Below are 14,623 nucleotides of genomic sequence, written 5' to 3'. Positions count from 1 at the left end.
CAATCAGCGCCCCTCCTGTCACGTGACCAACAAGCGCCTGGTGTTGTTGGAGGCTGGTGGTGGTTGTTTTTTTTGTTCGCCGTCAGTCACGTGGCGCGTCACCTCACGGCTTGAACGGGAAGACGCGGAGTAAAGGAAAGGAGGGCGGCTGTGGGCGTGTGTGGAATGGCGTGATTCCCGTCCCACCCATTCCTTTCTTCCTGGTAGCGTACCTGCTCCGTCTTGCCTTCGCTGCTGCTGATGTTCTTCGTAAGCCGACCATGGCCGACGATGCTGTTTGGGAAGCTGCGCCTGAAGGGCAGGATGAGCCTTTGCTGGACCCCCGGACCCCCGGTTGGAGGTAGGCGGAGGGGGGCTGCGCTCCGTGACGGGGTCTCGCCTCGGAGTCAGGCCCCTGAAGAAGAGCCGGTGTCGGATTGTCAGTCGCTGAGGGAAGGAAGGGCGTGGTGGTCCAGGCGAGGGCGGAAGTGTTGTTTTGTTGTTGTTTGGGGGTTAGTGCTTATATTCCTATACTGTTCTAATTAGCACCAAAAGGTCAGTAGGCTTTGAACTTTAGAATCAAATATTATGCTTCCAGATAAAAATGTGAAGCGTCACAACGAATATTGGTATTATGGCGCCTCCTTTTAAAAGGGCTCTTATTATTTATTTTATTCCGGTGGCATTTTTTTAGTTGAGCCTTTGAAAGGCTTTCATTATGCCCATTTCCTGTTGTTGTTTTTTAAATGTTGTATTTAAATACTGAAGTCATAGAGCAGGGGTTGTCAACCTGGTCTGTACCGCCCACTAAGGTGTTTCAGGATTCTAGGTGGGTGGTAGGGCACAAGCTGAATCCTCCTTCCATCGAGCACTGACGGGCGTAAGAAAATGTTACCATCAAGAAAGGTGCATTAGTGGGCGGTAGGTATAAAAAGGTTGACTACCCCTGTCATAGGGACGTGGGTGGCGCTGTGGGCTAAACCGCAGAGCCTAGGACTTGCCAGTCAGAAGGTCGGCGGTTCGAATCCCCATGACGGGGTGAGCTCTCGTTGCTCGGTCCCTGCTCCTGCCAACCTAGCAGTTCGAAAGCACGTCAAAGTGCAAGTAGATAAATAGGTACTGCTCTGCCGGAAAGGTAAACGGCGTTTCTGTGTGCTGCTCTGGTTTGCCAGAAGCGGCTTAGTCATGCTGGCCACATGACCCAGAAGCTGTACGCCGGCTCCCTCAGCCAGTAAAGCGAGATGAGCGCCGCAACCCCAGAGTCAGTCATGACTGGACTTAATGGTCAGGGGTCCCTCTACCTTTACCTTTACCCCTGTCATAGAGGGACTGCTCTGAGTGCTTATTATTCTTGAACAGATTACTGTAAGTTAGGCAAAAACAAGTTCCAAGAGTTGTTAATCTTTAAATATGTTTTCATTTGTTACAGATCTGATGGTGTTATGGAAACCCTACAGCATTACAATAGCCGGTGGAGATCCATTCGGATAATGTATCTCACAATGTTCTTCAGCAGTGTTGGTTTGTAAAATAACGTAACTTTGCAGCTCCACTCCTATGTCTATATTGAATGTAAATTAAAATGCTTTATGGAAACTTTTTTTATGGAAATGTATTGTACAGTCGTACCTTGGTTCTCGAACGCCTTGGTACTCAGACATTTTGGCTCCTGAATGCCACAAACCCGGAAGTGAGTGTTCTGGCTTGCAAACATTTTTCAGAAGCCGAATATCCGACAGAGCTTCCGGTTGAGTGCAGGAAGCTCCTGCAGCCAATCGGAAGCCATGCCTTGGTTTTTGAACAGTTCCGGGAGTCGACAACCAAGGTACGACTGTACATGTTTTGGCCACAGTATGGAGGAAATGCCAAAATTTAGTTGGGAGGTAATGAATATTTCTATGTTATGTCCATTAATTTCAATAGTTCTACAGCTGAATACCAACCATTGTAAGTGTAGACTGGTTCTCAGTGCACTCTTGTCTAATTTGGAGAAACCGAACTGCTGTTTATCCTGGGGTTTTTTTAAAAGGTTAATGTTCAAGAAAATTTCCTGCAAATATTTTGCTTGCAGCTATAATTTGGTTTCCTCCCATAAGCTGCTATAGTGGGATTCTTATGTGATAAAGCTGTAGGAAGACTCTTAATCCAAATATCAGTTTTTCCAAATATCAGTTTTTCCAAAGTCTAACTCAACTGGTTTCAGTTCAACCTGAATAACTGGCCATAAACTCTGATACCTTGTGCCTTAATTAAAGCATGTGACTTTGTTAGGGGAAGAAAGCTCTGTTGGATCATATATTTAAGGAGTGAGCCATAGATTTATGATTGTTTAGTTGGACACATGCTACTAAAAAGCCAATAGGAATAAAACAGAAAAGGTAATATATGCCTCCATAAAATTATAAGGGAACAGGTTGTACTTTGATTTTTCTGTGGACTTTGAACATTTAGGGACACAATCCTTTTATTCAGACAGATATATGAAGAATGTTATGTAATGATTTAATAATAGAAGCATAACTTCAATTATTTACATTGCAGGTTTTTCTATTGTGATTATGTCAATATGGCCCTATCTTCAACAGGTAACCATGAGAGTTTGAATTAGTTATTAGTTGTTTTGTACTTGACTATGAATGGGTTTCTTTGTTGTGATATTTGAAGTGGTTGTCTTAATCTGGGGTGATTTATGTCAATTTTGCAAATTCAGGCTGCTGAATCAAAAGAGGTTTAGTTTAAAACCCTGTTTTTCAAAATACTACTATTTAACATTCATTCACTGTTTTATGGCTCATCTAAAGTGTGAAGAAAATGTAGTTGAATACTACCCATTGGTTATACCTTAGCATTGTAGCAGTGCTATTGAGAAAGCAGTTCATAATTATTTTCATAAATTGGGCATTAAGCAGGGTGGTTTTTAAAAAGCATCTTCCAAATATAGTCCCTTATTAGTTCTACGGTGGGCTTGCTCACATTATTTTCTGTCACCTTGCAATGCATTATACCTTTCAACTGTCTCTTCCCAAATAATTCTTCAATTTTAGCTAATGGATAAATTCAGTAATACGACAATACCTCAAAGTATTTATATTACCTTGGGAAATGTTGTGATGCTGTTTGTAAAACTCTTGCTGGGAACTGATGAATGAGATGTGCTTGTTTTTGAAGTTGCTTTTGTTGTTTCCATAGATAGATAAAACTGCAGATCCAAGTTTCCTGGGCTGGATTATTGCTTCATATAGCATTGGTCAGATGATAGCTTCCCCCTTCTTTGGCACATGGTCCAATTACAGACCAAGAAGAGAGCCTCTTGTAGTTTCAACTACCATTTCAGTGGCTGCTAACTTTCTTTATGCCTATGTCCATTTACCTACATCACACAACAAATACTACATGCTGGTTGCTCGAGCTCTGGTGGGGTTTGGCGCAGGTAATTGTAGAAACATTTACACGGAAGATTGACAGTTGTTGTGTACTATTTAAGGCAGCTGTGCTGTTAGGTTAATCAGAATCTCATAAGCAGCTATGAAATATATCTTGCTTCATAGCGCCACTTGCTACATCACTAGCAAGGTGTAATTCAGAAATTGTGTAAATATATAATTTCCATTGTTGCTTAACTGCTTAACTTCAAAATATAGACTCATGTCTCCCAATTTTACCAGGTGAGTTGCCCATAGTTCTCTGTGGCCTTGCATCTGAGTCAATGGTAGCCCAAAGGTGCAATATTTTTAAGTAGCTGACTCAGTAGTGACAGAGATCCACTGTGAAAGAGCTGCTATATAAGAGGTTTGGCAAGAGTAAAAGCATGGGGAATTTAGTGCAGTTTCCTCAGGAGCCTTTTACACATTAAGCTTCAAAAATGCTATGTAAGAAGCATGAGCTATTAACTCCTGTCTGCTAAAAAGTTCCAAGTTACTGAAAAGTTTTAACAGCTGAAATTAGATGGATACAGTTGTGAATAATCACTTCAGCGAAAAGGTGTCTCTGTAATCAGATGGCTTTCAATATCTGTGAATCTCTTTAAAATAAGACATGGCAGAAGAGGAATAAGTGTTACATTTCTAGTAATTTAGGTAAACAAAATAAATTCCTAATGTTTTATTTGTGTCAAGTAAACGTACTTCCTTCTGTTCATCTTTCTTTAGGAAATGTAGCAGTAGTTCGGTCATACATTGCTGGTGCCACCTCTCTTACTGAAAGAACTAGCGCCATGGCAAACACTAGTGCTTGTCAAGCAGTGGGTTTCATACTGGGACCAGGTACAACGTAGGTTGTATTTTCATTATTTTCAAATGAAACCTGATGTGTGGAAACTTGGCATTCTGAATCAGAAAGACTTCAAATGTTACTTCAAACATTTGCATATGTATATGTAAATTTAATTTTCCTGCTGTGTTAAAGTAAGGTTTAGTTAAAACATTATTTGGAAGTTGCAAGCTCAAATTCTAAGGATGATACTGAGGGGTATGAAGATGGTTTATCATATGCTTTTAATGTACTGAAGCAGCAGGTATGGGTAATAGTTCCTAATTTAGGCCTGGAAAAAATGGGGCCATTTCCACATCAAAAGCACTCTTGGGTTCCATGCACCTCAATATCTATGGTGCTTTTCATTTATGGTGACTACATTGGGGGACAATGTTAGTAGTTCATCATGCTCTCTAACATCTATCTGGGGTGGGGAATCTATGGCAAAAGCACTGATGTTTCTGTGAGTAACTGGCCTTTCATAGGAAAAGGGTTCCCTGTCCCTTGTCTACAGCTTAGTAAAAGGTACATTAAGCAGGCAAGTGAATCAGACCTTATTGAGCTTAGGGCTCAATAGGACTTTCTCCCATGTAAGTGTGTAGGATTGCAACATAAGGATAATGCGTTCTTTCTATTATAAGAACACAGAATGTTTACGTTTAATAATTATAATTTTCACAAGGATCTTTTCTATATATACATTATAGGCAGCATTAAAGTCATCATTTCAATCCATGGAATCCATATAATTTGAAGTGATTTATTTTTGTTTTGTGGAATAAATGCACTGTTCTTATGAAATATTTTGGATTCCATGTTCAGAGCAAAACATCAATATTTGAACATGCCCTTAATTTTCTGTTTTAACTCTATTCTCTTTTGGATTAGTTTTTCAGACCCTCTTTACGCTTATTGGAGAACAAGGAGTCACATGGAGAACCATTCATCTTCAGATAAACATGTACACCACACCAGCACTATTTGGAGCTCTCCTAGGAATCATCAACATTGTTTTGATATTTGCTATGTTTAGGTAATTAGAAACTGAGACTGTTCTAAGACACCAAGTGTTTATCCTTGATTTCTCTTTTGTGCGGGGTAGGGGTGTCTATGCATATGTGATTTTTAAAATCTTTGTTCCTCTTTGGGACTTCTAGATTTTATTTTCTTCTTGGATCTAATGAGTGTGCAATCTGGATAAATGTATTTTGGTCCTATTTTAATTCTTTAATGTACACTATACAGTAGTGGCTGACCTTAGCAATGGCAAGTTCTTCCTGGCCTTTATAGGGAAGAAATTATCTCTAACTTTGCGCAAATAATATAATTCATTTTCCATGCTAGTTTTTACGGACTTCTGGGAAGCTTTCAAACTTTTCTCAAATTATTGTCATTTAGGGATTTATTTTTCCATTCTGAAAATTAGAAAAACCATCTCCATGATACAGAGTTGAAAGTGGAGGACTTGCCACTAAGAGTTTTGAAATCTTGGAGCAATCAAGTCCAAAACGTATGCCAAATTCCTTGGAGTAGAAATAGAAGTTTAGTTTGGGGGTAATCTGAACTTCATTTTTTCCAGAATAAATTACTGAGGACTGTACTTGTCATCTTCTAAGAGCATGGCTTCATTTTTCTGAGAAGGTGAAATTGAAATCTTGCTGGTGGGAATGAGGGATCATTTATACTCATTTCATTATCAGGCTAACTAACTGTCCACCAGCAAGATTTCAATTTCACCTTCTCAGAAAAATTACTTCAACATGACCTAGAAAGTTACTGAACTGATTTTGACACAAAGGATTTTGAGGAATTGGGTTAGAAATGATAATAAAATGAAGTGGTTAAATATTAAAAACCACTGGGAACATAACATGATATTACAAGATTGGATGTTGAAATGTACTGCTGTAGCTTGCAAAGCTTCCTTAGTGCATTAATTATTTTAATGAATAATTATTTTTAGAGAACATCATGTAGACGACATGGGAAGACCACAAAGCAGCATTAACTTTGAAACTGAAGGTAATTTTTTTGTAGAAAACTTGAAATAAAATATTGTAGTACACTTTGGAATATAAATAGAAAGAAATGGCTACTGTGAAACTTCACATACAAAGGGCACTATCCAATGAAGTAGTTCTGCTAGTACAAGGATCTGTAACTTCTATTCTTTGCTTAAACTATTATGAGAAACCATAGCTTCCTGTTACATTTCAGCTCTGAAACAATAGCTCAGTCTCTGGTTTAATATTCTAGATAGTAACCCAAGACTAAACTCTAGTTTTCCAGATGTAACAGAAAAAAATTTCTGTTCTAGTTCATAAGTGAAAAGGAGGAAAGGACTGCAGGGGCTTGCCTCATTTTGACTTAATAAACAATGGTTTATTAAACCAAGGTCATTACATCTGAACTGTGTAACACTTTCTTATTATTACTTTTTTATTTTATTTTATTCAGAAAACGAGCAGAGGAGTCAAGATAGTCAAGCAACCATTGACCATGCGGCTGTTGTATCAACAAACCTTCTTTTCCTTGTTGTCTTATTTGTTTTTGCAGTCTTTGAAACGTGAGTATACTTGATTCGCCAATATCTGTTTTTGTAGCAGTACAGTAAGACCCAAAGTCATAGCAATAAGAAACTCAGCTGTATTCCCATAAGCAGTTCATATTGGAAATCTCTCCTAATAACCCCAATATAAGAAGATCAAATTTGATAGTTGAGGATACACAACTGAAATTTCAGCTGGCACAGCATCTCCTCTCAGCCTTTTGGCTAATGTCAAGTGTAGCACATTATACAGCACAATAAATATATGTAGCACTTACTATATAAGCAAAAATAAAGCTGTCCCAGATCCAGCCTCACATGGAGTTTACAGAAATTGGGAGAGGCAGAGAGAGGTACCACATACATGTTCAGGGAGAGGCATTAAAGTTCCTCAAGGAAAAATGTGATAAATTATAAACCCATATTCCAATTTAATGTGTAGATATTGCTCTAGTTTTAAGGATGTGCTGATATGGGATTTAAAAAACAAGATAAATCATTATGATAATACTTCATCTAAGTTAGTACAAATTCCAGAACATTCACATCCAGTCAAAAATTCAGTGGTATATAAAATGAAATTTTAGGTCTCTAAACATTTCAGTATCCAGACAGAAAAACACACATTCTTAATATTTGTTGCTCGTCCTCTCAGATCTTTCAAAAGGTGGTTGATTTTTCTCGGCAGGTGTTTCTCACATCTTTAGCAATGTCTCGTAAAATGATGGTGATGACCTACTTCTTATTCTCCTGCTTTACCACCTTACTGTAGTCAATCTGTTATCAAATATCTACATTTAATTATTGTATAGCTGAGAGATGGTTTAAGCCAGGGATCCACCATCCTTTTTGGACTAGTGGGCACATTTTGAATTTCGAAATGGCATTTATCATCATTGCAGTGCGGCTCAAAACCCCCTTTTATAAGTGAGGGAAATGGTGCAGGAAACAGAGGAGTACAATAACTTTTATACATCAGTTCAAAGCAAAGCCTTAGCTATTCAGCCTGTTACATTTCACACAGCATAGCAACATACTTGGCTAAAGGCCTTCAGCTGGTAAACTCTTCATCTTTCTCACCAACAGTTCTCTTTGCTAAGCATTCACTTCTACTAACAGCCCAACTAATGATTTATTTCAGTTCTTACTTAACGTGGCTTCTTTTCGTAGAATCCTCCTCTACATACTTTTGGCTTTCTCCATTTTCTATAATCTTTCTCATAATTCCATAAGGGGGCATCATACAGCACAAAGTCAGAGTACAGTCACGTTGAAGCTTTCTCCATAATTGTATTTCTGTACTAGAAAACACTTAACCCATTGAATTTCAGCCTGCCATGCAACTGTTAAATGTAGGAGAACCCTGTTTCCCCCTCAATGCCAATCCTAGTCCAAAGGCTAGGGTGCCATCCTATGCCTGCTTAATTAGGAGAAAGCCCCATTAAGCACAGAGATTTATTTCTGAGTAGATAGGTGTTGCCTTGTACTGTAAGTTAACTATACAGTGAACTGTTTTGTAGTAGTATTTGCAGAAAATATCTTAAAGGGGCAACATGAACTGAGGTGAACCACCATAGGAAGATGCATTCTAGTTGCTTGGGGAAGGAAGGGCAAACTATGACAAGTCCAAGGGCTAAAAAAATAAGACAGAAGCAGAAACCTGTAACAAAGGAAGGGGAAACCAGCAGCTCTTTAGGACCCCAGAGATTCCTGTTGCCTGGTGTCCAAATAACTCACTTATCAATCACCGTAGGCACAATTTGAGAATACTAATTTGTTTTATTTTATTCTCTAGCATAGCCACACCGTTGACAATGGATATGTATTCCTGGACCAGGAAAAAAGCAGTGTTTATCAATGGATTAATCCTTGGTGCAGTTGGCATTGAATCTGTCATTGTGTTTTTAGCAGTTAAAGTACTTTCCAAAAGGTAAGTTACTAAGTATGATAGCAACAAATTCTGAAATTAATAATAATAATAATTTTTTATTTATATCCCGCCCTCCCCAGCCGAAGCTGGGCTCAGGGCAGCTAACAACAATCAAAATAATCCAACATTCTAAAAACATTCATTATAAAATTAATTAAAATCAAATTAATGGCAACCATTAAGCAACATTCTGTGCAGATTGCCAGAGGAGGGGGTCAGGCTGCGCCCTGATCAAAGGCCTGGTGGAACAGCTCTGTCTTGCAGGCCCTGCGGAAAGATGTCAGGTCCTGCAGGGCCCTAGTCTCTTGTGACAGAGCGTTCCACCAGATTGGAGCCGCAGCCGAGAAAACCCTGGCTCTAGTTGAGGCCAGCCTAACCTCTCTGTGGCCTGGGATCTTCAGGATGTTTTTACTTGCAGACCATAAATTTCTCTGTGGGACATACCAGGAGAGGCGGTCCCGTAGGTACGAGGGTCCTAGGCCGTATAGGGCTTTAAAGGTTAAAACCAGCACCTTAAACCTGATCCTGTACTCCACCGGGAGCCAGTGCAGCTGGTATAGTACTGGATGAATATGATCTCGCAGCGAAGACCCCATAAGGAGTCTTGCCGCGGCATTCTGCACCCGCTGGAGTTTCTGGGTCAGTCTCAAGGGCAGCCCCACGTAGAGCGAGTTACAATAATCCAGTCTGGAGGTGACCGTCGCGTGGATCACAGTGGCTAGGTCAGGGCGAGAGAGATAAGGAGCCAACTGCTTAGCTTGGCGGAGATGAAAAAATGCCTCCTTTGTTATAGCTGTAATCTGTGCCTCCATAGAGAGGGAGGTATCGAAGATTACACCCAAACTCTTAACGGACGATGCTGGCACTAATTGCACCCCCGCAAGAGATGGGAGTTGCCCCCTCAATCCCATATCGCCCCGTCCCAGCCAGAGGACCTCTGTCTTCGAAGGATTTAACTTCAACCGGCTCCCACGTAACCATCCAGCCACAGCTTCCAGACATCTGGTCAGTGTGTCTGGGGCCGAGTCAGGATGGCCATCCATCAACAGATAGAGTTGGGTGTCATCAGCATACTGATGGCAACCCAGCCCAAAACTCCGGGCGAGGGGGCGCATAAAGATGTTAAAAAGCATCGGGGAGAGAATCGCACCCTGAGGCACTCCACACACCAAGGAGTGACGCAATGACAATTCCCCCCCAAGCGCCACCCTCTGTCCCCAACCAGAGAGAAACGAGCGCAGCCATTGAAGGACTGTGCCCTGGATCCCCACGTCGGCAAGGCGGTGGTCCAGGAGTTCGTGATCGACCATGTCGAAGGCTGCTGACAGGTCTAGAAGAATCAGCAGCCCCGACCCGCCTCGATCCAGCTGCCTGCGGAGATAATCTGTTAGGGCGACCAGAGCTGTCTCGGTCCCATGACCAGTGCAGAAGCCGGACTGGAATGGATCAAGAGCCGATGTTTCATCCAGAAACCTACCAAGCTGTTCAGCAACCGCTCTCTCAATCACCTTACCCAGGAATGGAAGATTCGAAACCGGGCGGTAATTGGATAGATCTAAGGGATCTAATGATGTTTTCTTTAAGAGCGGGCGCACCACTGCCTCCTTCAGTTCCCCTGGGAATATCCCGGTGCCAAGGGACAAATTGATGATATCACCCAGGGGGGCCCGTACCTCGTCTGGACACGCTCTAATCAGCCAAGACGGGTCAAGAGGACAGGTGGTGGGCTTTCCAGCTCGGAGGAGTCTGTCCACATCGGCTGGGGATATCCGGTCAAAGTGGTCCAATACTGGACCCGAGGACAGTCGAGGGGCCTCCAGTTCCTTTATTGTATCCAAATTGACAGGGAGGTCATGGCGGAGCAACAGGACCTTCTCCGCAAAAAAGCTCGCAAATGCCTCACAGCTGTGTGTCAAATTGTTATTTAAATTTGGCTGTCCTTCAAGGGATGTTAAAGACCTAATTATACTAAATAATTGCGCTGGGCGAGAGCTAGCAGAGGCAATGGAGGCTGAGAAGTAGGACTTCTTAGCGGCCTTCACTGCCATCTCGTAGGTATTCATAAAAACCCTATAAGATGTTCTTGAGGCTCCGTCACGGGCACCCCGCCATACTCGCTCTAGCCGTCTGAGGTCCCGCTTCATTTTCCGAAGCTCCTCGGTAAACCAGGGAGCCCGGTTTCTGCGGGGTCGCAAAGGGTGCCTAGGTGCGATCTCATCGATGGCTGCTAGGAGCTGGATATTCCAGCCCTCAACAAGCTCAGTCAATGAGTCACCAGGGGGAGCAAGGTCCCGCAAGGCCTGACGGAATCTATCAGGGTCCATCAGCCTCTGCGGGTGAACCCAAATTGGCTCGCCACCTAAGCAGGGTGGGGGTGGAAAATCAATCCTGGCTTTCAGAGCGTAGTGATCAGACCATGGCACCTTCATCGAAAGAGACATGATCACATCTATACCGATGCCAAAGATCAAATCCAGCGTGTGGCCTGCTTGATGTGTGGGGCCCGAAACAAACTGGGAGAGCTCTAGTTTCGCCATGGAAGACACCAGGTCCAGAGCCTGTGAGGAGGGAGTGGCATCAGCATGGATGTTGAAGTCCCCCAATACCAATAGGTTAGGGAACTCCAAGGCCCAGCCGGCCACCGCCTCCAGCAGGCCTGACAGGGTGGCTGCTGGTGCGCTAGGTGGCCAGTACACCAGCCAGACAGCCAAGCTCACCTCGGAGCCCCACACTAGGCCAACATTCAATGCCGGGGATCGATGGCGATGGTAGAGCCCTGAAAGAACAATCTTCCCAGATTAATAATGCCACCCCTCCCCCAGGCCCACAGTCCGCGACTGGTGGAGGATGGAGAAACCCGGGGGCGCCATCTCTAGTAAGGTAACAGTTTCCCCTTCGCGCACCCAGGTCTCCATCACACAAGCCAGGTCAACCCCCTGCGAGGTGAAGAAATCTCGCAGGGTGGCGGTTTTGTTGCCTATAGACCTGGCATTGCACAACACCAGTGACGGAGGTGAGTAATCCTTGCTCACCCTACCTTCGTCCCTCAGGATGGGGCGCAGATTGGAAGGGGTATGAGCATATCTGTATCTCGACCCCCTTCGCCTATGACATCTGCCCCCACCGCCATACCTCCCTCTGCCCCACTACAGTAGCAATCCCAAGCCTCAAACCAACCTCCATTTACAAAATAGAAAAAAAAATCAAACCAAAAACAATTGTACCAAACAAAACAAATCCCCACCCCACTCAATATCCAACCCCAAACCAAAATAAAAACCACCGTTCATGGTGGTACAATAAAGTAAAAAAAAGTAAAAGGTTTGATGAACTCTAGGTTGCAAATGATTGTCCATAAACCTTTCTAAACTACTTGCTTGTAGCACTAGTAGCACCCTGATCCCCAGAGTGCACCTACTAACATACCTATATTTTTAAGAAAAGCAAACAGACTTTAGATTTGCTGCATCTTGCATCGTATGCAGGGTTGGTTTAGTTAGCCTAAGTATGAATATTGTAATCATGGTTTTCATTATCTGACAGGACTGGTGAACGTGCTATACTCTATGGAGGCCTAGTGATTATCTTGGTTGGATTCTTTGTCTTACTACCGTGGGGACATCAGTTACCTAATATCCAGTGGGAAGGTACAAATATTAATATTAAACTTCTAAGCTTCCTACTGAATATCTGTATATGATACCTTTTATTTGCTTTTTCACAGATATAAAGAATAATTCTATTCCAAGAATGACTTTTGGTGAAAGCCTTGCCTCTCTCCGGACACTAGAATGGATGCTTCCATCCAGTAATACTACTGAAGCAACAGGATGTCCTATGTCACAGTCCTGGTGCCTCTATACTCCAGTCATCTATTTGGGCCAATATATCACTACTGTCATTCTACTAGGACTTGGTTATCCAGCCTGTAATGTTATGTCTTACACTTTATATTCAAAGATCATAGGACCAAAGCCCCAGGTAAGAAAGATTTTTGTGATGTGTGTAGATAAGGTCTTTTCTACAAATAACAAAATTAATTTCTAATTTTGCTATAAACTTTTGCAAGAGTGCCAGAAAACTTGCTGAACTTGGAATAATGTTTCATTGTCTTGATGAGTGTTTTCTTGCTGGAGGAGTTCTGTGCCATCACATGAGGAAAACACCATAGAGCAGTGGCACTTTGTTGTAGTCTAGTCAATCCAATTGTAGCAGGAGAGGTCACAGGTTATATCCAACTAAACCATTGCATATGTGGGATGGAGCTCCTCATCCCACACATCCCTTGCATCAACCCCAAATCTGCTCTCACTGCAACCAACCAAATGCCTGTGGGAAGCCCACAAGCAAGATCTGAGTGCAGCAGTGCTTTCCCCTCCTGCATTTCTCACCAGCAGGTATTCAGGCACATCCTGCCTCTGACAGTCTTATATGTTTGTCTGATACAGGGGAAAACTACTCATCCTTCCCAAGTTTATTCTTTCTCCCATTTCTTCTCTACCCTTCACATCTTCCTGTGGTGTCTGTGGAAAAGTGAAGCCTCAGGAGTGTCAAGACTATGCAGCTCCAAGTGAGAGTGGAGAAAGTACCATATGCCACTCCCTTAGCAACACATGCTGCCAAGTTATGTGTGGCAGAGAAAGTGGCCATGTTTACACAACACACTATGTAGCAGCAAGACAGGATATGTAGAAATTGAAGTTAAATGCCACATAAGTCTGTTTCCTGGCCACATCAGAGGGGATATGCAAGGCCATGGGTTCACTTTTGGGCCCATTCCAGCTTATCTATCTAATGTTTGTATGCAAACATCTAGTTAAATTGTCTTTTTTAAAAAGGTGGCCTAAAAGTCCATTTTAATCAATTTTAGAGTTAGAAATAAGTTTTTTTGATAAGAATGGCTTGATAATAGCTTGTGTTTGAATGTTTCAGAAGTTTCGCATCAGCACTCAAAATTCTCTGATCTGTTCTAGGGTGTCTACATGGGCTGGTTGACTGCCTCCGGAAGTGCTGCACGTATACTTGGCCCAGTCTTTGTCAGTCAACTCTACACGTACTTGGGACCCCGCTGGGCATTCAGCTTAATATGTGGAATTGTTCTCCTCTCTCTCTTACTTTTGGAAATTGTGTACAAGAGACTTGTTGCATTTTCTGTCCTATATCAGAGACTTCAAGAGCAGATCTCCTAGCTGTGGGTAACTATTATCATTTTTCTTTTTTTGTAGCCAGTGTGTCCTATAGAAATGCTATGTTTTACTGCTGATAATTTATTGTCAGACATATCACTGGTACAGCACTGAACATGATAATGAAACAGTTTTGATGTGTATAGTTCCAAAAGTTCACACAGTTCCTAATTCTACTTACTGTGGTAGTGTACTTCTTAAATTGCCTTGATTCTGTGAATCAGGTCTTATTAAAAAGTGTTTTTCAAACACAGCTTGAAAAAAACTTTGTATTTAGGCACTTTTATAATTAGCTACCTCTTCTAAATTTTAACGAGTGCTTTCTAACATGACTTAGCAGAAACTAATAAATGGTCTCACTTAAAAGTATCTTGTTGACAGTTCTTGTTTTATAGTCATACAGAATATTTTATACAAAGAAAATTGTTTCAGAGCGTTTTTTGGGTTGGACAGAAGTATAGCCAAGGGACAACTGTCCAAGATGAGAAAGAAGAGTGTTGCACCCAAGGAGCAGGGTTTCACTGGCACAGAATCCTTCCACCTCTGTGACACAGCCCTCCCTGGTCATGATAATACATCAGACCATCTGCTGCAGGAGGAAAGCTATACAAGTTGTGTTTTTACTTGTGCAAGCATTTGGATACAACTCCATATGCGCAGGTGTGCAAATGATTATGGATTGCTATTGTAGAAGTGCAATTTTATTGACAAATTATAGTGTATTTAGTA

At 42.0% G+C, this 14,623-nt stretch overlaps 1 protein-coding gene across 1 annotated transcript; it reads left to right on the top strand.

The window, feature by feature from the left end:
* Positions 1 to 29: 29 nt before the first annotated feature.
* Positions 30 to 14,260, top strand: MFSD8 (major facilitator superfamily domain containing 8). The gene is made up of 12 exons (XM_083520060.1): positions 30 to 340; positions 1,409 to 1,500; positions 2,521 to 2,564; positions 3,169 to 3,409; positions 4,128 to 4,241; positions 5,119 to 5,263; positions 6,194 to 6,252; positions 6,688 to 6,796; positions 8,574 to 8,708; positions 12,252 to 12,355; positions 12,433 to 12,689; positions 13,682 to 14,260. The coding sequence occupies exons 1-12, from the start codon at positions 261 to 263 to the stop codon at positions 13,895 to 13,897; spliced, it is 1,596 nt and encodes a 531-aa protein (XP_083376186.1). The 5' UTR covers positions 30 to 260; the 3' UTR covers positions 13,898 to 14,260.
* The last annotated feature ends 363 nt before the right edge of the window (positions 14,261 to 14,623 follow it).

Source organism: Podarcis liolepis (genome assembly GCF_965112155.1).
Source record: "Podarcis liolepis genome assembly, chromosome: 9".
NCBI lineage: Eukaryota > Metazoa > Chordata > Lepidosauria > Squamata > Lacertidae > Podarcis > Podarcis liolepis.
This window is presented reverse-complemented; position numbering and strand designations above follow the sequence as displayed.

Bases quoted from the DNA above. Each gene is read 5' to 3' on its own strand.
- MFSD8 (XM_083520060.1), top strand. From the start codon at position 261: ATGGCCGACGATGCTGTTTGGGAAGCTGCGCCTGAAGGGCAGGATGAG. The intron at 1,501-2,520 runs GTTTGTAAAATA...TTTACATTGCAG, and splicing joins AATGTTCTTCAGCAGTGTTG to GTTTTTCTATTGTGATTATG. The intron at 2,565-3,168 runs GTAACCATGAGA...TTGTTTCCATAG, and splicing joins TATGGCCCTATCTTCAACAG to ATAGATAAAACTGCAGATCC.